The sequence below is a fragment of the Balaenoptera physalus genome (genome assembly GCF_965194825.1).
Source record: "Balaenoptera physalus genome assembly, chromosome: 9".
NCBI lineage: Eukaryota > Metazoa > Chordata > Mammalia > Artiodactyla > Balaenopteridae > Balaenoptera > Balaenoptera physalus.
The window spans coordinates 15626057-15649316 of NC_138888.1; the positions used below are offsets into that span (position 1 = coordinate 15626057).

Below are 23260 nucleotides of genomic sequence, written 5' to 3' on the forward strand. Positions count from 1 at the left end.
CGATGGTGAGAGGCCCACGCACCGCGATGAAGAGTGGTCCCCACTTGCCGCAACTAGAGAAAGCCCTCGCACAGAAACGAAGACTCAACACAGTCATAAATAAATAAATAAATAAATAAAAGAACGTAAATTTCTTAAAAAAAAAAAAAAAGAAAAGGGGACCCTTGTGCACTGTTGGTGGGAATATAAATTGGTGCAGCTGCTGTGGAAAACAGTATGGAGGTTTCTCAGAAACTAAAAATAGAACTACCATTTGACATAGCAATTCCACTCCTGGCTATATATGCAAAAAACAAAAACACTAATTCAAAAAGTTACATGCATCTCAATGGTCATAGCAGCATTAGTTCCAATTGTCAAGCTATTGAAGCAACCTAAGTGTCCATCAACAGGTGAATGGATAAAGAATATGTGGTGAATATATAGACAATGGAGTACTACCCAACCATAAAAAAGAATGAAATTTTGCCATTTGCAGCAACATGGATGGACTTGGAGGGTATTATGCTAAATGAAATAAGTCAGACAAAGACAAATACTGTATAATATCACTTATATGTAGAATATAAAAAATACAACAAACTAGTGAATATAACAAAAAAGAAGTGGACTCACAGATATAGAGAACAAACTAGTGGTTACCAGTGGGGAGAGGGAAGGGGGAGGGGCCATATAGGGTTATTTATATATATATATGCATATATATAGTAGGGGATTAAGAGGTACAAAAAATAATGTATAAAATAAGCTACAAGATATATTGTACAACACAGGAAATATAGCCAATATTTTATAATAACTATAAATGAAGTATAAGCTTTAAAAATTAGAAATCACTGTATTGTACACCTATAACATATAATATTGTACATCAACTATACTTCAATTAAAAAAATGGGGAAAAAATGTCCTCTATTTAATCTATTTGTAAATTTTAATACATCAGTTGTTATAATGGTGTTGTAAACCAAATATTTGATGAATGAAACTGGTGATCACATACACCAGTTACACATACTCTAAACCAGCATTTTTCCATGTGTGGTTCAACATCCCCTAAGGCACTGTTATGGACTGAATTGTGCACTCCTCCCAAATTCATATGGTGAAGTCTTAACCCCCAATATGACTATAATTGGAGATAGAGCCTTTAAGGAGGTAATCGAGATTAAATGAGGTCATAAGGTTGGGGCCCTAATCTGATAGGACTGGAGTCCTTATAAGAAGAAAAGGCTAGAACCCTCATACTCTGTTGGTGGAAATGTAAATTGGTAAGCCACTATGGAAAACAGTATAGAGATTCCTCAAAAAATTAAGAACAGAACTAACATATGACTCAGCTATTCCACTTCTAGTTATTTATCTGAAGAACATGAAAATACTAATTTGCAAAGACGTATGCACCCCTCACCCTTGTGTTTATTGCAGCATTATTTATAGCAGCCAAGATATGGAAACAACCTAAGTGTCCATTGATGAATGAATGGATAAAGAAGATGTGATACACACACACACACACACACACACACGAATATTACTCAGCCATAAATAAGAATGAAATTCTGTCATTTGTGACAACTTGTATGGACCTTGAAGGTATTATGCTAAGTGAAATAAGTCAGAAGGAGAAAGACAAATACCACATAATTTCACTCATATGTAGAATATAAAAAAACAAAACAAACAAACCAAATGAAGCAAAAACAAACTCATAAACACAGAGATGAGATTAGTGGTTACCAGAGAGCAAGGGGGTTGGGGGATAAGTAAAAGGAGTGAAGGGGGTCAATTGTATGGTGACTGATGGCAACTAGACTATGGAGGTGATCATTCTGTAGTGCATACAGATGTTGAGTTTTAGTGCTGTACACTGGAAACTCACATAATAAAAAAGAAGAAAAAAACAACAGAGACCTGTTTCTCTCTCCACTCTGCACAGAGCGAAGGCCATGTGAGGACACAGTGAGAAGGCAGCCTTCTGAAAGCCAGGACAAGAGGCCTCACCAGAAACTACCCTGCTGGCACCCTGATCTTAGACTTCCCGCCACCAGAACTGTGAGAAGACAAATATCTGTTACTTAAGCCCCCCTAGTCTATGGTATCTTGTTATGGCAGCCTGAGCTGGTTAATACAATCACCATCAGCTTGTATTTTCAATAAGCAACGAGATTGCTGGACCCTGCCCAAGAACACTAAATCGAAATCTTTACAGGTGGGAACCCAGAATGAGCATTGGTAACTACACTCCCTGGGTGATTTTTGTGCATTATAAAGGTGGGAACCAGTGTTCCAGGGGAGCTCAAGACCGTGCTAACCCCTCCCTCAGCCTCCCCTACTCTATCACCCCGAACAAGAAAAGCTTTATGGGGTCAATGATAAAATAGAGACCTCAAACACTTAAAATTAGTCTCCCCAAAAAAGGAATAGAATACTATACCTAGAACTAGTCAGAAATCAGGTTGGAGTCCAGGGTGAGGTGCTTTGTAGGAAAAGTCACTTCAGTCTCTATATTTGGGCTTGTTCTGAAAGGATAAGAGGGCCCCTTGAGATCCACGTGAGATCTGACCAATTTTGTTGTAAGGAGACCAGATGAAGATTTGGGTCTGAAGCCAATGGTAAAATTAAGAGTGCATTTGTGGGGTGGTGGATATTCCCCAACCCTCAGGCGCCAGTGTGGAGATGGCTGGGTTGGTACCAGTAGGTTTGCACTTGGGATCCTGGTCATCTCCTCCCTCATTTCAAAGAATCAACCTAGACTGAGTTTCAACATCCTAACAGGTAAAAAATGGATTTGGACCATTAACCACTGAGGATACTTTCAACTCTAAACTTCAAGGGCCAACAGAAAATAAATATTTGCTATCATTAAACTCTTTTCTAAACTCCTCATGAAAATTACCAGAGTGAAGATTCTACTAAGTCAGCCAAATTAAAAAGAAACTTGGGGGCTTGGGGGCTTCCCTGGTGACTCAGTGGTTGAGAATCTGCCTGCCAATGCAGGGGACACGGGTTCGAGCCCTGGTCTGGGAAGATCCCACATGCCGCGGAGCAACTAGGGCCCGTGAGCCACAATTGCTGAGCCTGCGCGTCTGGAGCCTGTGCTCCACAACAAGAGAGGCCGCGATAGTAAGAGGCCCGCGCACCGCGATGAAGAGTGGCCCCCACTTGCCGCAACTAGAGAAAGCCCTCGCACAGAAACGAAGACCCAACACAGCCATAAATAAATAAATAAATAAAATTAAAAAAAAAAAAAAATGAAAGAAACTTGAAAGTAATTTAGTTATATTATCAGGGACAATAATAGTATATAAGCAAATTCAAAGGCACCAAGTATGTTCCACTATGTAAAGATGCTACACAAAATCCTACAAGTGTTCAAAAATCAAGGTATTAAACAATAATCAAGGGCTATTTCAAAAACAGCATATTCTCTGGAGGGTGAGACCAGGGCACTAGGTTTTTTCTCTTAAAGTGATTCTTATGTACTCCCAGGGTGTAATACCACAGCTGTGCCCGAAGAATGCTGCCATACCTCCAAATTAAGGTTAAAAAAAAAAGCAAAACATTTCCTGACTTTTTTTCTACAACAAGAAGTACTCTTCAAGTAGAATAGAGCTTTTCTAAGGGACAGAATAGAATTGTATTTTAAGTATTAACTGAGTCAAAGTCTAAAAACCCTCAGTAGATAATCTGTGTATCCTAACTTGCTTTCACTTTGAATAAAATCATGGGAAGGAGATGGGAAGGTGAGACGCAGTAAAGAATAGTACGATTTTCTCTACTGTGAGGCAGAAAACCCAGGTGTGGCTTCCCCTCCTTGGCAGCTTGGTACCTTTCCAAGTATGCTGGCCATTTTTTCATCCGAAGGCCCACACAGGGAGAAGGAGAATGATGATCAAAGCATAGGCTTAGGTGAGGTCCTCTGATTTTTGTAGGTGCAAATAAAAGAAGCGCTTTTGATGGTGAGAGGTTCCCAGTGCCCTTCAGAAGGTGCTCTACATGCTAGAGCTCTTGACAGCTACTGCGTTGTCCAGTTGTGCTTATGAAGTAGCAAAAGACGTCCATGTCTCATTTGTTGAAAACTTAGTTTTATGTTTTAAAAGTATAACAAATAGTTAAGTTAGTGATGCCAAGGGGTGACTTATGGATTGAGATAAGCCTACTCTCAAATCTTGGATCTATAACTTACTCTGTGATCAAGAACTTTCATTTCAATCAACCTCAGTCTCTTTAAAGTCAGGGCCATCTTATTTCACAGGGTTACCGTCCGATTTAATTGATGTGACCCTTATAAAACAACCATCATGGTGTGTGCCACCTAACAGACACCCAATCATATTAGTTTCCTTCCTGTTATGGGTAGACAATAATCAAATGGTTAAAAAGAACCCAAAATACAGGTAAGTCTGAACTCATTTTATTAATTTTTTTCTAGTTATAACATGGAAGCAATCACAGGTCTTATATGCAGCCTCACTGCCAGAGTTGTAATGACAACCAATGCCTTCTTAAAGAATGATTGCTTATTCTTTAAAAATTCAGTTTTCATGCCATCCTTAGACATACCCCAGTGTGGAGCCTTCCTATGAATAAAAATTTTCAACATGTATAATTTATTATCTTATTTCTTCAGCAAGTGCTAAAGAGTATTTTTAATATATAGCCCATGTGTAGGAAATAAAGTTGTACAACTACAATTCCCATCCTCAAAGTTCCAGAATTCTTTAGGTGGAGAGAGACAGGTCTGCTAATACCTGAGGTATGAGTTACTTCCTTTGTGTCAGGTGCTGTTCTGCATGTTTTAGATCAATTCCTCACAACCTCCTTAGGACATAGGTGTTATCACCTCAGTTTTATGGAGGAAGACACAACGAACGGGATAATTCAGTAGGTTGCTTGGGTGTACAGTGCTACCAAGTGGGGGCACCAGGATCTGAACCCAGGCAGTCCGATTTCAGAGCCTGTCCCCTCATGCACTATACAGTACTTCCAGATGTGTAGATCTACATCACAGATTTATAGAATTAGACAGCTTGGGACGTGTGTCTTGGAGTTCAGAGAGGGGGCCTTAGAAATAGCTTACTACATATAAGTCTTCCATTTTACAGAAGAAGAAACTGAAGCCTGGAAAGAGGATCACCCAAGGTAAATTAGCCGAGTGGTTCTCAAGCTTGAGCTGGCCTCAGAATCACCTGGAAGCCCAGTGAAACACAGACCGCTGGTCCCACCGCCAGAGTCTCTGATTCTGTGGGTCTGGGGTAGGGCCTGAGAATTTCTAACCAGTCACCGGATGGTGTTGATGCTGCTGGTCTTGGGAACATGTTTTAAGAATCAATGATCTACACCGGAAGCTAACTCAACATTGTAAATCAACTATACTTCAATAAAAAAACTTTAAAAAAGGGACTTCCCTGGCAGTCCAGTGGTTAAGACTCCGCGCTCCCAATGCAGGGGGCCCGGATTCAATCCCTGGCTGGGGAACTAAGATCCTGCATGCCACGCAGCATGGCCAAAAAAAAGAATCAATGACCTAGTTAGTGACTGAGCCAGGATGAGGCTTCTGCTCTCCTCACTTTGCATCGTCCCAATAAGTGGTGGAGAGCAGCTGCCCTATAATGGGAGCGCCAGAGGGAGGCTGGTCAGCTTGCTCGAGCAGCCCTGAGCACAGGTAGCGAATGTGGTCCTCCTCCTAATGTAGCTGAGACATCTGAAAGCTTCTTGCTGGCAGGCACGTTGTACCGTGATTCACTATGATATTGGAACTTGCTTCTGACCCTCTCCCCCTACCCCCGCACGTCACCAATCTGAAACAATACAAACCTGCTTACTGCCGATAGTGAATATTATTCTCACCCTGAGCTATTTACCAAAACACGTGATCTGAAATTTGGCTCTTTCAATCCTAAACATAGCAGGAGTTAGCAACAAGCAGGGGTCATGGATAAGTGCCAGTATTTATTCGCAGAAGGGGATGATTAGATAATTTCAAAGTTTTCTTTTGTTTGCATTAAAAATCAAAAGGAAATTTTTGTGTTTATTTGTTTAGCTGAGAGGATCTATTGCCTTTCGTTAAGATTCCTAGTAGAGTGAACTCTTTAGAAAGTAGGGACATTATTTAACGATCATTTAAACTTGCCACATTTAAAATTGCTTCATTTTTGTGCCATCCTGGGGTGTTCTGAGGCTTAAGTGATTTAATGAGTATAAGGCATGACGGAGCCTGGCACGTACTAGGGGCTCAAAGAATGTCAGCTAGCTCTTAACATTATTGCCCCTGGTATTTAAGAGAGCCCAGGGATTGGTCCATTTGCTTGGGCAAGTTGGTAGGGCCAAAGGGCATGACCTGAGTAAGTAGACAGACCTCATCACCAAAAGTCTCCCTTCCCCATTAGCAAGGTGATTTAGAGACCCTGGACCTCAAGAAGCATTTATGGAGCATCTACATTTACAAGGCAATTATCTGTTACCCACAAAACCTTACAGGACTTAATACATGGAAGTCACGTACTGAACAAAAGTATCTTATTGAACTACCTGCTTAGGCACAAGAGACCTCAGATAAATGTTCTAGAGAACAGTTACATTACAATTTTTTAAAATTTTGAAATAAGTATAAATCCATAAGAAGTTGTAAAAAAAAAAAAAAAAAGTACAAGGAGGTCTCCTGTATCCTTCACTCAGTTTCCCCAACGCCAACATCTTGCATAACTATAGTATGGTAACAAAACCAGGACAGTGACATAGGGCCAATCCACAGAATATATTCAAATTTCGCCAGTTTTAAGGACAGTTACACTTTAGTTGTGAAGGACATAAGAGCAAAGAGAAGAAATTAAAAGGAGATGTAAAGGGATGAACACAATCACTATCATCTGATGTTACTTTGAAATTTGCCTTTATATGTACTAGCAGTGAGAAGAAGATAAATGTTAAGCTCACAAATGGTATAAATGATAAGCCTCTCCCTGAAAAAAGAACTTAAATTTTTTTTCAGAGACTGAGCTTAACAATTGTAATCGGATTAACCTGTTTTCCAAATCATCTATAGATATGAACACTTATGATGAAGCCACTTAGCCTCTTTTAAAGTGAGAGGTGAACTCAAGACTTGTACACAAATCCTATCCTTGTGCAAACACACAATCTGCACAACTGTCATAAAAGGATAAATGAGGAGCTTTAGAACTTTCTGCGTTGCCTGGCTTGGAGTAATTGGATTTTGTTACATTTCCCCATATTGTGTTCATTATAAATTAGTCTTATCAACTCCTTACAGGCTCCCAAAATATTTTTCCATGAGCATACTCTGTTTTCTTATAGATGTATTTGGAAATACTAAAATGGAATATTTCGATTAGCTGCAATAGGTGAGGTTTTCCTCTGTATCTCATTTGCATAATATACAGTCAGTTTAGGGAGTCAAATCATTAACACAACAACTTCCTTAACTAACAACTATCTTTCAAAATTGATATAACACAATTGATCTGCCAACATTTGCTCTTTAGCTGAAATATAAACATAAAATAAAAATAAAAAATAAAAAAACCAGCAGCAGCCCACCAGAAGAACAAAATGTCTTTAGAAGTTCATAAGAAGTAGATTCTCCAGGTCTGTTAAAAGGGCCTAGAACTACTTTCCTGAGCAGATAATGATGTGGTGACATTTTGGATTCTTCACCCTAAAAAAGCAGCTTTGGTATTAAGAAACAAAACACTGCATTTTCCCTCTGCAGGGTGGGAGCTGTCTGGGTCAATCTGCCCCCAGAGAGTCCAGCCAGAGTAAACAGATGTTTCAAGGGTTGGAGAAGCCACACTCGCCTCCACCGGTACTCAAAATGCTGACGACCTCCGCTGGGGTCATCTGAATTCTCAATGACCAAGCAGAACTCCTACAGAAGGCTCCTCCCTTCCTGGGCCAGCCTTGAGCAAGATTCTGAAATAGGAGAAGCTTGTCCTGGACCACACTGGTGCCACCACCCCATCCCCAGGCGCCCTGACTCACATCCCAGTTGAGTGTCCTGAAATCTCCCCACTCCCCTCCCCTTGTCCCTGCCCACCCAGGATTCACTCCCTCAAGGGCTGAGGCCCTAAGCTCAGTGCCCACTCAAAGATTCTGAGGACACAGAGACAGTTAGTCAAATAACCTGCCCAAGGCACACAGCTAGAGAGCTGTAGGCTTGACTCCAAGATCGGTTCTGTCTCCATTGCCTAAGGCATGACAAATTGTTCTGTGGCCTAAGTAATCAAAAATATACTATTGTATCCATCTTTTTTAAGCTTGAGAGTTGACAAATTGTAATGATCCTTACTCTTTCAGAATCAAATCATCACATATACTCTGTTTCAGCTCCTGGAGAAATTTTTAAATGCTTAAAAGTATTCATATATTTAAAAGTATTCAATACTTCCAGGGACTTCCCTGGCGGTCCAGTGGTTAGGACTCCACGCTTCCTCTGCAGGGGGCCTGGGTTCAATCCCTGGTGGGGGAACTAAGATCCCGCATGCCGTGTGGCAGGGCCAAAAAAACAAACAAATAAACAAAAAAGTACTTTTGATAATAACATATGGTTTCCAAACAATCTTTAGCAAAAATTAGCACTATTTGTATATATACACACACACATATATAATTGGAACCCACCAAAATAATCAAAACCAAAAAATTTTTCATTGGCCATAGCATAATTTTTGCATATTTTCTTGGTAGTTCAAAAGTAATTTTACTCTTGGAAATACAACAAAGTCTTCTGTTTTACAGATCGCAAGTAAAGAGACAATCACTTCTGTAACAGCTTTCATGTTTGATTTCTGACACCACCATAACACCACTCGGGGACTCCATCTCAACACATTAAGAGTACTTACCTTGAGACCTTTGTCCTTTGCACAGATGATTTCTTGTATTTCTGGACTTAAAAAAGCACTTGTAAAATGATGCTCATGAACCAGCGATTCATTTTTCAAATCCTGGTTGGCTAAAGAGTCCTTTCATGCATTTTGGATAGAGATGCTGTCGTTCAGAAACACCCACACAGTGAGACGGAGCTGAAGAAAACAGAGCCTGGACCCAGCACTGGCGCTGCCCGAAGAAGGACAGGCATGTGTGCATTCGTGTGATGTGTGTGTGTAACTAGATAGTTGAGGTGTTTGGTGCAAGATTAAGAAGTGTCTAAATGTCATCCTCTGATTTCAAATGAAAACTGCAGGGTTTTTTTTTTTTTTCCCAGAGCTGGCAGCCTGCCATCACCGCAGGCCTTAAAGTGGCTCAGGGCTTCGGGGAGAGGTGGGGAAAAATCTTCACACACAGAGCGATCACCGCCAGCGCCATCACCTTCGGTCTTCTGGTTTTAGCATGAATTCCACTGCCAGACTCCCTAGACTTTCAACCTAAGCTATCAAAGAAATAATTTTAAAGATATATGGGCTTTTAAAAATATTTACAGAGGGAAGACATTCTAAAATATTCTCTGTGATCTGAATTCTCCTTCATCACAATCTTGATATATAGCCGAGGCTTTGGACACTATTTTAGGCTAATACCTGTTTTCTGTACTCTCTGCATAACTTACATAAAGAGCACCCCAGGTTCATTTGACTGGCTGTAAAAGTGGTCAAGAAAATGATAAATTAACCTTTTTCGAAGGTGAAGTTTCTAAATTTGAATTCTTTTTTTTTAATGGTTCCTCCCCCCTTCTAGAGTGATTTCAGTAAGCACCCTTGGTTACTTTACAGATATTTTCACACGAAATCTCCTCCATTCAAGAGGGGCACATTTTGTTTTCAAGAAAACTTCAAGAGCCAGGTAGAGTTCCTCATAGAAACTCTCAGGTCGGACCTCCGCAAAACAGCAGTCATGGATGTTGGCGAGCTTGTGTTTGTTCAGGATCGCCATGAACATTTGGTGATCCTTATAAGAATTACAAGGTCTCATCTGGTCCTTACAAGAATTCAGGTGTCCCAATTTCAAAGCTGGGCAATTTGAGGCTTAGGCAAGCTATGTAACAAGTCCAAAGTGACACAAGTGGACGCACAAGAGCCAGGATTCTATCCAGATCTGTGTTCTTAACCACTGCCCTGTACTTTAACATTTCAAGGAAAGGGGAATCAACAGTTTTCTCAACAAGGAAGAAATACTTTCTGCAGTCTAGGATCCTAGTCTATAGCTCAGAGCTATATTTCTAGTGAATTCCTAATATTTTCTACCCCTTATCTCAAACGAAGACCAACTAAAGGCAACTCAGCATCAACAAAACAAAAAATAAAACCACCAACAAAACAAAACAAAACAAAAGCCAAAGGACAATGTGCTATATCTGCAGCTTTTAAATAGTTTTTCAAAATGATCAAACATGAAAAAATTACATTTGTGGAAACATCAAGCTAAAACCACGTTCTGGAATCACAAAGCATTGAGCAACTTCTCTGTAAAGAAAATGGAAACCAGGGTCGATTTTCAAGTAGGACAAATATTGCTCTTTGGAACAGAAACTTGTTGCTGAATCTCACCATGGAGCAAAAGGCTTATAAACTTTAGAAAAAGTCAAGTTCACATGGAAACAAAAACACAACAGAAACTCCAATATGGAGACTGACAGACGCTGCATGTCTTCCTCGTTCTTTTCAAAGCCATTGTTGGCTATAAAAATTTCCAGGTAGAAATAACAAAATACCAACAATTCCAGTATTCCAGGGGAAATGCTTATGCTCAAGTTTTTAAACTTTGGTTTTGTAAAATTTACTAGCAGAGAAGATTAATGAAACTGATGACTTATAAGGATAAGACAGCTCCAGTTAATAGGAATCAACTAGAAAACCTCTAAAAGGTGGGAATCACTCAGTCATGAGGACCACATAGTAATATGTTTTTACTATGTGCCAGGTACCATTTTTAAGCTTTTTAAAAAAACTAACTCATTTAATTCTCGTAACAACTCTAAAAGGTAGGTATTGCTATTATCCCTATTTTGCACTTGAGGAAAATGAGGCACAAAGAGATGAAGTAACTTTCAAAAGTCATATAACTATGAAGCGATAAAACTGGTATATAAGCCAGACAGTCTAACTCTGGGGCTGAAACATTTACCCCCTCTGCTATGCTAACTCCATGCAGCCAAGCCCTGCATGTAACGACAGGGACTGTTCCCACATAACTGGCCTAACTGTGGGTAGAAAACAGGAATTGCTGCCATGTTCCTTCTGCAAAGGCTCTTATAAACTAGACTTGTGATGCCTCTCTCTGATGGGTCACAGCCCAGTTCAAGAGTGAAAGCTCCCAGATAAACTATCAGGAGCACGTAGAAAGATGAAGAGGAGTGAAGCAATAACTATATACAAAGCGGTACCAATTTGGTGGGGAATAACTTCTAAACTCTTGTGTGACATAGCCTCCATTTTCTGAAGTGTTATTTGCATCTTTTACCATTTTACCCTGCCTCTCAAGCCAGTCACAAGCTCCCTGAGATCCTGACTGGGGCCACTCATGGCTTGGTAACCCCCTCGTGGCTCTGTGTCCCCCTCATGGCTTTGTGCAAAGTAGATGCTTCCTGGATGTGGTTGCATGATTTATGTGTGCTGTGGACACCCTCCTACAGAGGCTGAGCACCGAGCTGGCTCTTCGTGGAAGTGACGCATGAAGATGTGTGGAGAGAGGTGGTGAGAAGGCAGCCAAGTGTTAGAAAACAAAGCCATGGAGGCTGTGAAGAGACAGACCTCATGCAGACTGTGTTGGCTGATCCAAGGAACTGTGTTGGACAATGACCAAACGGGGTAGTTACTGATGCAGGACCTCCGAGTCTAACCCAGGGAATTCAGAGCCTCTTGCATAGGCAATTTGGATCACTGGCTCATGACACAGGGGAGCAAAGAGTCTGCCAAAGGCTTTGTTTGCTGACACGAGAGCTTCCAAGTCCCAGAGTTAAAATGATCAGAGAGAAAAAAGCCAAAAGTCAAGAATCTGTTTCCGGGAAGGGAGGAGACAGTGCTTAAGTCACACATTTTATTTATTTGCTTATTATAACGTGCTGAATGGTGCGCCACCAGTAGGCAAATACATCTTCACACTATTCTGGCAAAGCAGGTAGAAATAGGAAGACTTATAGAGAGACAGTAAACCACATGAATCCACCTCTGTTCCCCAGTCCAGTGAGCCCTGGGGAAGCTTCTATAAGTTTCCACCACTCCTTTTTCAGCAGCACTAGTCTCACATCCTGAGCCCAGAGTGAGGCATAATCGAGTGGAGAAGACCATGTGGGGCAGAGCTTAGTAGCAGGGGGTGGAGTAGGATTGAATCTGGCTGGGAAAATCATTACCTACATGAACTTGGGTAAATTGTTGAACCCCTTTAGGTTTCAGTTGCTTTATGTGTAAAATGGGGACAATTTGGTACTTACTGCAGATCGCTGAGAGGATTAAGTGAGATAATGCATATAAAGCATTTAGCCAACTGTCCTGATATATATAGAGAGATCTTCAAACTCGTGTTTTCTTAGATTCTGTATTTGTCTATTTAGTATCCATTAATTGTAGGACCAAATAAATAGCCAAAGTTCTTTACGTCTCCCCTGTGATCCAATGATCTCTGAACCACTCCCTTATCTAACTCTCACACAAAACCCCCGGGCCAGGTACCAGACAACAAGGGGAAGCCCCTATGCTCCAAGGCCAGCTGGAATTATTCAAACGAGTCAATCCTAAACTGTGGACCCTGCCCTGCCCTTCATGGGCAATCCCATGGAAACCCCAATAAAGGTTTGGCCTAGGCTTTCCTCTCACTTCTTTCTGCCTCCTGGCCAACACTGGTGCTTCCCCATGTGGCCCTACATGACATGCCAGCCACCCACCCCCCACCTTGGGAAATGTAAGTAATAAAAATCTTTTAGTGGCATTAGTCTCTCTGTGTTGTCACTCAGTCACTTCCATAAATTTAAATCCCATGGGGACAAACATTGAGACAATGGAGCTTAATAAACAACTGCCATAATAACTTGTACATAGGCCATAAAACAGAATCAGTTAAGTCTATGTCTCTTCTTTCCATCCTTCCTCTCCTTACTGTCAGTTTCATAGTTTTGGGCTGAATCTTTACAATGACCTCTTTAATATATCTTGCTAAATTCAATTTCTTGCTTCCTCAAGACATCTCTACATGGCTCTCTTCTAAAACTCAGAATGTAGGTTACTCTCTGCCAGGAAAGCTTGATATAGTTCCCTATGGTCTACAAATCAAGCAGATACTCCTTATCTTAGCAGTTAGCCTTCTAGGATCTGGACAGGTACTGCAGCCATATTGGAACACTCAACACTCCCCAGGAATACTCTAGCTTTTCATACCTCTGGGCCTTTGCTCAGGTTAGTGCCTGCCCTGGGGATGCTCTTCCCACTGTTCCTTACGTATGGAAATCACAGTGCACTTGGGGAATCAGGTTTGGGTAGAACTTATATTCTCTTTAATGGTTACCTGAAACTTCTCCCAGGTCCTCAATAAATATTTGGTGGTGAGCTGATTTTATCATCTGACTTTGCTCCCAGAATAATTGTTGAAAAAGAAAGTTGGTTGAGATTTACAGCTACCTTTTCTTACTAGGTGGGTGGTTGAGCTTGGAAAGGAATGAGAACCATTCCATTCATACAAGGAGAAGCTGTTCCCCAGCCGACATAATGAAGGAAATGGTGGTTTAGAAAGAATCTTAAAAATTACTCAAAGATGATTAGAGGCTGTCACCGAGAAATGAGGAAGGAAGGGGTTTCTTTTCGACTACAGGGTATAGAGTCCCACAATCAGAAATTATTATTTTACACTGAGGCCAATGGTAGTCTGTATGCCTTTGAAATGTGAAAAGCAATACTAATTTAAGTTCCTGGTATGACTTACAAGGCATCAAGATAGATTATACAGGCCGTCTATGAAAACCAGGCTCCTTACTTGATAACATTTTGCAGTCATGTTTCTGAAGGCCCTGCTATCAAATAATCATTGAGTGCCTACCTTATATAGGACACTGGCCACGGTGGATTTAGAGTATCAAGCCATGGAGCTCTAACTGGGCTCAGCATCTAGATAAGGAGGGAGGACCACAGGCAAAGTGAATGGTGGGTGCTGCCTCTGCTATGCTGCAAATGAGCAACACGGCCAGGTTTTTTGGGTGTTCACAGGAGCTTCACTGAAGAATAGACTTTCTGAAATAGTGCATGCACCGAAGCGGGCATGATTTCACTCAACAAAGCAAGTCACTTAGCTGCAATTTAAAATGGGCAAATGCAAATGAACTTATCTACGAGACAGAAACAGACTCACAGACATAGAGAACACAGAGACTTGCAGTTGCCAAGGGAGAGGAGGGGAGGGGAGGAGAGGGATGGATCGGGAGTTTGGGATGAGCGGATGCAAACTATTACATATTGAATGGATAAACAACAAGGTCCTACTGTAGAGCACAGGGAACTATATTCAATATCCTGGGATAAACCGTGATGGAAAAGAATATGAAAAAGAATGCATATATATATATATATGTATAAATGAATCACTTTGCTATACAGTAGAAATTAACACAACACTGTAAATCAACTATACTTCAATAAAATAAATTAAAAAAATAAAACGTGCAAATGTTTATTCTTGGTTAGACATTGAGAAAGTGGGTGGGGAATCATCTACAGAAAAGGTATCCTTTGATGAGTTACTTCCAAGTCCTCACCAAGGGCTTCATTTTGCATTCCTCCTCCTTTCTCTCACGTCCTTCACACCTTTTGAAATAGTCAAAGCACAATGAGAGCACATTTTAGTATGCTGAATGGTGGACTGCCCATATACACATGCACATACATCCTTACTTATTTGGACAGAGCTGGCAGAAGCATAGTTACATTTTGTATTTAACATCCACCCTTGCCTCCAGTTTCCCTACTCCAGTGAGGTGTCGAAGAGCTTCTCCAACTTGTAGCAGCTTCTGTTTCAGTTTCACTGTTCCCAGTTCCCGAGCCCAGCACTGAGAAAGAGTAACTATGTAGACAGCGCCAAGAGCAGCTATGAGTTGAGAAGACTTGATTGACACCACACTGCTTAGCAGCTGGGATACTCTGATCACCCTCAAAACAAAACAAAACAAAACAAAACAAAACAAAACAAAACAAAACACCACCAAATATTCTCTAAACTAGTACGAACTAGGCATTAGCAGATTTCCTAAGTTAACTTTTGACATGTCACAGTTAAATATTTATATTATATAACACATCTACTCTTGATGTTTAGTGATTCTATGGAGTGTGAAATAATTGCAGCTAGCAATTTTTACGTCAAAAGAAAATAGCATTGTTCCAGAAAATAAAGAACTAAAGCATAAAGGTTATATTATTTTTTATTTAAAATCTCTTTCCTGGTACCTAAAAGTAAAACCTTATAAACTATTCATCTGTCCATCTCAAGATAAATTTGCTTCCTCATTCTAGGCCAGGACTTGGGCTAGACATTAGGGATAAAAAGGATTTTTAAAAAGATGAATCCATGGCCCCCTGCCTTTAAAGAGCTAACTGAAAATAAATACCTTCCTAAGAGTCTCTTCAGACTTCAAATAAATATAAAAATACCAGTAGACTGAAAAATATCTGAAGATTCTTCTATGACCAGGTTAGAAATTATGGTATATTTATGGGAGGGAGAATAAAACAGAAGGAAATTAAAACATACTATCCCTTCAGCCATAAAAAGGAATGAAGTTCTGATACATGCTGTGGATGACTCTTGAAAACATTATGCTAAGTGAAATTAGCCAGACGTGAAAGGACAAATATTGTATGATTCCACTTATATGAAATATCTAGAATAGGGACATACCTAGGGACAAGAAGTAGGTTAGAGGTTACCAAAGGTTGGGACAGGGGAGAATGGGGAGTTACTGCTTCATGGTTACAGAATTTCTGTTTGGGGTGACAAAAAAGTTTTGCAAGTAGACAGTGGTGATGGTGGTATAAAATTATGAATGTAATTAATACCACTAAATTGTACACGCTAAAATGGTTAAAAGAGCAAATTTTGTGTTACATAGATTTTCCCACAACTTATAAAATGAATAATGTAATGTAACAGAAACCATTGAATTGTACCCTTTAATTGGGTGAATTGTATGGCCTGTAAGTTATATCTCAGTAAAGCTGTTAAAAGAAATCCCTCACATGTCAGCATATTACTTTGTCATCTTGTAAAGCTCTGAATACTGTTAAATAAATATACTAGGAGCACAACTGGGCGCTCAGTGTTTGAAATATTATGATTCACACTTCTTTCTGAATGCCAGATGTTACCAATAATCACTAACTCTTTTGGCAGTTTAGAACACAGCTGAGCCTTCTATCTTTTGCATATCTGGTTAAATAAGGAATTGACTATCTTGCCATGAATAAACTTATCAGACCATTTTCACAATAGTCTCTTGGCTTGATTCTTCTTGAATACCATCAGCCTGAGAAATAGGGTTGGAAACCACCATCAGAACAAAACAAATGACAACTTTTGATTTTCATACCTCTCAACTGTAGGTTAGCTAGAGGCCAGAGAAAGTCAGTATCTCGAAAAATGCCTGGCACGTACTGGCTTCCAATACGTATTTGTTGAAATGACAGTACGGTTAGCAGTTACTGCTTGGGAACCTCTCAGGGCTCTGGGTCAGATGGAAGCCTTTTGAGGGGCAGCAGTCCAGCTCAGAACGCCCCTGGGAGTTGATTCCTTCTGGGTTCACCCCTGGTTCCTCTGCTAGCTCCATGCTTCTCTCATAGGTCAGTCATCAGCAAGACCGAAGAGTTCCCTTCTAAGTAAGTATCATTAAGAAGTTCAAGGTCTAGGGGACTTCCCTGGTGGCGCGGTGGTTGAGAATCCGCCTGCCAATGCAGGGGACATGGGTTTGATCCCTGGCCCGGGAAGATCCCACATGCCACGGAGCAACTAAGCCCGTGCACCACAACTACTGAGCCTGCGCTCTAGAGCCCACATGCCACAACTACAGAAGCCCGGGTGCCTATAGCCTGTGCTCCACAACAAGAGAAGCCACTGCAATGAGAAGCCCGCGCACCGCAACAAAGAGCAGCCCCCGCTCGCCGCAACTAGAGAAAGCCCACGCGCAGCAACGAAGACCCAACACAGCTAAAAAAAAGTAAATAAATTAAAAAAAAAAAAAAAAAAAAGGAAGTCCAAGGTCTAGACAGAGCAGAATGAGGTTAGGAATTTCCAAAGTTTTTCATTACAATGCAAATTTCTTTCAGAAATTTGGAGCTAAGTTAACAGGAGAGCTACATTTTGGTCACGAGTTCTATTGCTGCCTCAGAACAAAAAGTAGCAGAAAATAAATATAATTAATGGGGAAACCCAGAAGCTAACTACTTTTTTTTTATAGACGTATAGTTGATTTACAATGTGCCAATCTCTGCTGTACAGCAAAGTGACTCAGTTATACACATATAGACATTCTTCTTTAATATTCTTTTCCATTATGGTTTATCACAGGATATTGAACATATCAATAGTTCCCTGTGCTATACATTAGGACCTTGTTGTTTATCCACAGAAGCTAACTACTTTTACCATTTCCCATACCAGAAGTAATAAAGTGATACGATTTAGACTACAATTTGCCAAAGCCAGTAAACCTTTTCTTCTTACTAGTCAAATACACGTATCATAGAACAAGGATTACATCCTAAAATAAAAGCCTTTGAAGGAAAATAAGGGGGGGGGGGGTAATGATCTCTTACTGTGTGATCACTGAATGTCCCTACGTCTTTGACTAGGAAAAGAGAAAATGAACCTCCCGCCATGAGTTAGCCATGATTTATAATAACCTAAGAAGAAAAACAGACTCTAGATTTGTCAACTCTACTTGAAGGGGGAGAAAGCTTGTAAGCTCATTATCACCTTCCTGAACTCTTTAAAAAGAAAATCATACAGTCATAGCAAAGTCACAAACCTACCCCGAGTCTGAATTCCATCTTGACCCTGGAGAATAGAAGTCTGTATCCTGCCCTTCGGGGAGAGCTGCGATTCCTCCATCCTCCGACCAGAGCTCCCACCACGGCTGTGGGCGGCACGTGTCCCCCAGGTGGCCGTAGCCGCGCTGGGCGGCCGGGAGGGGGTAGACAGCCCTGTCAGGCTGCCACCGTCAGGAGGATCCCCTCCACCTGCGAGGGTGCTACACCCCAGACAGACAGGTCCGGGCGGTTCCACCTGCCCTCGTCCTCCACCCACACGCTCATCCCTGTGTTGTTGATCTTCCCTCAGGAGGCCCAGGGCAAGTGGGAGATGAGCCGAGAAAAGGCAGAAAACAGCAAAACAAAACTGAGCGGTACCAACAGAGCCAATCAATAGAAGAGGATGCCCAGTGTTACAGAAGTGCCAATCTCCTTTATAGAAGGGCTTTTTTTTTTTTTGACTCTTCATTTTTCACTTAAAGAAGTAAAGTCTAATTTTTCAACATTTAAAAATGACTGTGTACCTGTGATAAACCAAAATGGAAAAGAATATGAAAAAGAAGATATATATGTATAACTGAGTCACTTTGTGGTACAGCAGAAATTAACACAACATTGTAAATCAACTATACTTCAATAAAATTTAAAAAAAAAACCCAACCCCCAAAACAGACAAAAATGACTGTATATGTGGAGGGGGGCATGTACCTGTGTATCTACTTCTCTTTTCCCAGCTTATTTTCTCTCCTAAATTGGAACAGCTATCAGACAATTGTTTTTCCAAAGAGAATCAGTCGTCTAGATAAACAGAATTTGTTTCTGAAAAGTATTTCTAATGTCTGGGTGTTCACGTCACAGAATCATAGCAGCTTTTGTGGATGAGCAAAGTTGATTAAGGGAATTTAATAAAAATTCACAATCATGTAAATGCGAGAGAACTTTTAAAAAATGAATTGATTCCGATGACCTAATTCTTTTCTCTCTCCTGGTGAGCTAGCTGGAGTTGCCTCAGACTGGTAGGTGGGACCTGAGCGTCAGGCATAGAGTACACTGCTCACATATGCCCCCTCCTGGCCAAGATGCCAGGTGCACATTGGTTAGAGACCAATGATTGCCTTAAAGCTGTGGGAGGGGCAAGGGGTAGAAAGTTCTGGAACCCCCTTGGTAGGCTACATTCATTTAGCCTGAATTAATTATAGGCAGGCTGAGGCTTTTGATATTATTTTCTGTCCTAATGACTGTTATGGATTACACAGATGGAGTAGATGGAATGGCCCATTACCTGGCTTCAGTCCTCTCTTCCCCAGCTATACCTTATCTAATAAGCTCAAGGCTATTTTTGCAGGAGGTGGGCAAATTCCCCAAATCCCTCCATATCCATTTACAATATTTCTGTTAAAAAGCCTCCAGTGTACTAAAACGCAGTAGCGTTTTGGGATACATATTTTACGGATTCAGTTAGTCAAAATTGCCCTCATTTGCTTATTATTTTGACTTTTCCAAACTGCAGAAAAACTTTGGTATCACGGCAGATGGAGGGAAGGCGGAAATGAAGGATGGGATTTGAAATGGTCTAAGAGTAGGAAGCTGCTGTTTCTACTCTCTGTTCCCTGACCTCAGGAGGGGTTCAGACACGCATCTGGGGCAGAGTCTGCGGTCATGGAGGGGCAGCGTTTGCTGAGAGGACAGGTTCTGGTTCTCCTTGAGGTGCGCCTCCCACTTCCTCACTGGAGCAGGGGCTCCCTCTGCCGTGGGCAGCTCCCTCCACCTCCGAGGGCTGAGCCGGGCTCTGCTGGGGTTCAGGGGAGAACTGCTCAGGGAGCAATGCCACCTGCCCTTTAGGGGAAAGAGGAAAGAAGCTTTCAATAGTCTCTCAGTTCCTGGGACCCCCAGAGTCACAAAGACAGCTTGAACCTGCCTTCTGCTGGGGACACCCCCTGTGGGAGTGGGGTGGCATCCAGGAAGGACAGCAGGGAGCCAGTTACTTGAGCCTGGGGTCTGGTCCTGGCTTAGAGGTGAGGGATTAAGCAGGGGTCTTGAGGATGGTCCAGCGTCACTTGGAATTCATCAGGGGACAGAGTCAGGAGGCAGGAACGTGGTGGGTGCATTTACCCTGAATCATCTCTCAGGGGATTCTGTGTCCAGCTGTAGGAGACTAGACGGGCTGGGAATGCAGGGTGGTAGGGATTCCAGGAGAGGATCTATCAGGACGAGCAGAAGCCACCCAGCCCCATCCTCAGGGTGAGATGGTAGAGAGAACGCAGTGATGCTGAAAGCAAAAGATCAGCTCTGAAGACTCTAAAGATCTGCTAATGCCCCCAGATGGAGCTTTTCTTTGAGGGTCGATCATTAGTGCTGCCACGTATATGAGATCCCTGCAGACATCCGTCCCCAGTGGGCCAATGAGAAGTCCATGGTGGGAGACACAGGGCTCGTGGCCAGAAGCACAGCAAACTGCCCTAATTCAGACCCTGAGGACCCCGCACAGCTGTTGTTATCAGCCACCAAGGTGAGACGGACATACGTGAGAAAGGAGGTGAACGGAGCCAACGGATACTTGGAATAAAACCCCCCAGACCCCAGCCCTGAGCCCTCCCGTGGGTACCGCTCCTCTGTTCCCACAGTCCCCGGGCGCAGAACCACAGCGCTTGTCGCCCTCTGCTGCGGCCACGGACGTCTGCCCCGCCCAACCAGCTGCCTCAGACCTCACTGCACATCAGAAACACCTTATAAAATACAGATTCCCGGGGCTCGCCCTGAAATGACTGCTCTCCTAGGTCTATGACAGTGCCGGGGGGCCTGCATTTTCTCGAGCTCCCCCGACCAGCCTGGAATTTTTTTTTTTAACATCTTTATTGGAGTATAATTGCTTTACAGTGTTGTGTTAGTTTCTGCTTTATAACAAAGTGAATCAGCTATACATATATATATATATATATATATATATATATCCCCATATCTCTTCCCTCTTGTGACTCCCTCCCACCCTCCCTATACCACCCCTCTAGGTGGTCACAAAGCACTGAGCTGATCTCCCTGTGCTATGCGGCTGCTTCCCACTAGCTATCTATTTTACATTTGGTAGTGTATACATGTCCATGCCACTCTCTCACTTCGTCCCAGCTTACCCCTCCCCTTCCCCCTGTCCTCAAGTCCATTCTTCATGTCTGTCTTCATTCCTGTCCTGCCCTTAGGTTCTTCAGAACCAATTTTTTTTTAGATTCCATATATATGTGTTAACATACGGTATTTGTTTTTCTCTTTCTGACTTACTTCACTCTGTATGACAGACTCTAGGTCCATCCACCTCACTGCAAATAACTCAATTTCGTTTCTTTTTATGGCTGAGTAATATTCCATTGTATATATGTGCCACATCTTCTTTATCCATTCATCTGTTGATGGACACTTAGGTTGCTTGCATGTCCTCACCAACCTGGAATTGATCAATGAAGTTCTGAAGAAATGAACTTCCTTGACTGCGGGCTTCTTGAAGTCTGCGACCTTCATTACTTTTGTGGCCAGTACAGTGTGTGTGGCCAGCTTGTAGCCTGGTGGATGAGGAGAATCGATGCCCACCCCTCGTCTCCACACCCACTGGGCTGCCTGACCCCCTCATCCTCCCCTGAAGCCCCCTTCCTCGCTCCGCCCCCAAGGCCACCCTGGCTGCAGCAGCCGTTCCATGACATCGCTTTGCCTTCTCTCCACCCCAGACTCGCACACTTCACTCGCCTGTGAGGTTCTGGCCCAGAGCAAGACTTGCCGAGGCCCACAAATAACGGCTCCATCTTTGCTTCAGATGTCTGAGGCCCCGGGTACCACTGTCAAGGGGTCTGCATGTGAACTCAAGGTTTCTCAGCGGCAGGGAATACTTCGCTGTCCTTAGTTTGCTGGTTGCAGCAGGTGGACGCTCAGTAGCCAAGGTTTTCCCTGACAGGAAGCTGAGCCGTGACCATGACTGCTGTGGGAAATGCGGTCAGGAAGAGGAAGAAGAGTAATGTCCTGCCCGTGGAGGGCAGCCCCACCCTTCCCAGTTCCTACACATGCACTTCCTGACAGAGACCCGCCAGAGGCCGACCGCGCTCTTCACTGGGACGCAAGGGGAAACGGCCTGCCCTCGAGCCCGTGAGGTCATCTCCCCCCTCCACCCCCCGTCAGTCTTATTATAAGATACCCTCCCCTTCCACTCATGAAAAGGGGCACACTGGGGAAGGGAACACACTTTTTCTTTAGACAGAATATCTAGAAAACCAGAATCATGCTGAAGGCTCTGTAAAGGTCAATACGGCTCAAGACAAACTCAGCTCATGGACGTTTGCTTCTAATTGCCTATGGTGTCTATGAGTTACTAACAATTCTCTAAATTTCAGAAATATAAGTACTGTTCCCACCCACCTTCTAAAGAGGATGAGGGCTGAATCGGCCACATACTTCTTTGTAACCTCTTCGGACCTGGTTCTGGGCACACAGAGAGCGCTCAGAAAATGCTGATTGTGTAAATGCACATCAAGCTGTGATGATATGGTTGTCAATTGCTAAAAGGGCTTTGAGCTACCAGACTAAGAATGGCTTCCATCTCTGCAGCAGATATCTGACCTCCAGCTCTTACTTCAGAAAGGAGCTATTGGGTGGAGGGTAGGCTGTGTGGAGAATTTCCGCCTGGCTCCTGAGGTTTTCTTCCATCTGGGTGGGGTTCCAAGAGCTCCTGGTCTCTCTTTGACTCCTCACACACATTTCTCTTGGGGGCAGGAATTGGGAATTAGATCGGCAAACACAGGAGGGAAAACCGGGCAGGGGTAATCTAGCCCTACTCTTTGCCTCCGGTGGCAGAGAGCTATCCACAGCTAGCAAGGTTTTGCTTTACTTCCCAGGAAAGCTCTGCTCCTATGTGGGGAAGGCTGCCCCTGTTCAGCCCACTGGTGGGAAGGCTTCTGATGCTGAGTTTAGTATTAGGATGCTCACCTGCCCACAGGTGTAAGACGCAATATCCAATGTCGATTTTATCAGTAATGAAGGTGGGGGGTTAGCCTCCATCTGCCTTGCTCCTTTGTTTCAAATTCTCAAATTGGTTCAGAACCTGGATGGAAGGAAAGGGTCTTAGTTGCCCTTTCCCCCCAAGCCCCAACATCTGGTGGGTTGGCTCTTGGACGTGGCATTTGGGGAACAAAATGACTCCTGGAGATTGACGCTTCTGGCAGATGCTGTACCAAGTGTGGGCCACTGGTGTTTACTCGGCAATTTACAGCAAATTGTTTTGTGCCACAGTTGGCATTTATGGTCATGCCATTGCTTTTTGGGTG

At 42.5% G+C, this 23260-nt stretch overlaps 1 protein-coding gene across 7 annotated transcripts in view; it reads right to left on the reverse strand.

Annotated features, from left to right (window-relative positions):
• PLEKHG1 (pleckstrin homology and RhoGEF domain containing G1) overlaps positions 1 to 23260 on the reverse strand; it is a 223315-nt gene that overhangs the window by 111299 nt on the left and 88756 nt on the right. For 2 of the 7 annotated variants that reach the window (XM_082474414.1, XM_082474413.1), the window contains one exon: positions 2438 to 2522. The exons of 2 other annotated variants lie outside the window; for them this stretch is intronic. Coding sequence is in view for 2 of the 5 variants with exons in the window: in XM_082474409.1 (XP_082330535.1) it covers positions 17964 to 18429 (466 nt within the window). In the remaining 3 variants the exon portion in view is untranslated. Of the gene's footprint in view, positions 1 to 2437; positions 2523 to 17963; positions 20825 to 23260 lie in introns of those variants that run through there. 3 more of the 7 variants (XM_082474415.1, XM_082474409.1, XM_082474406.1) reach the window with 3 other exon arrangements.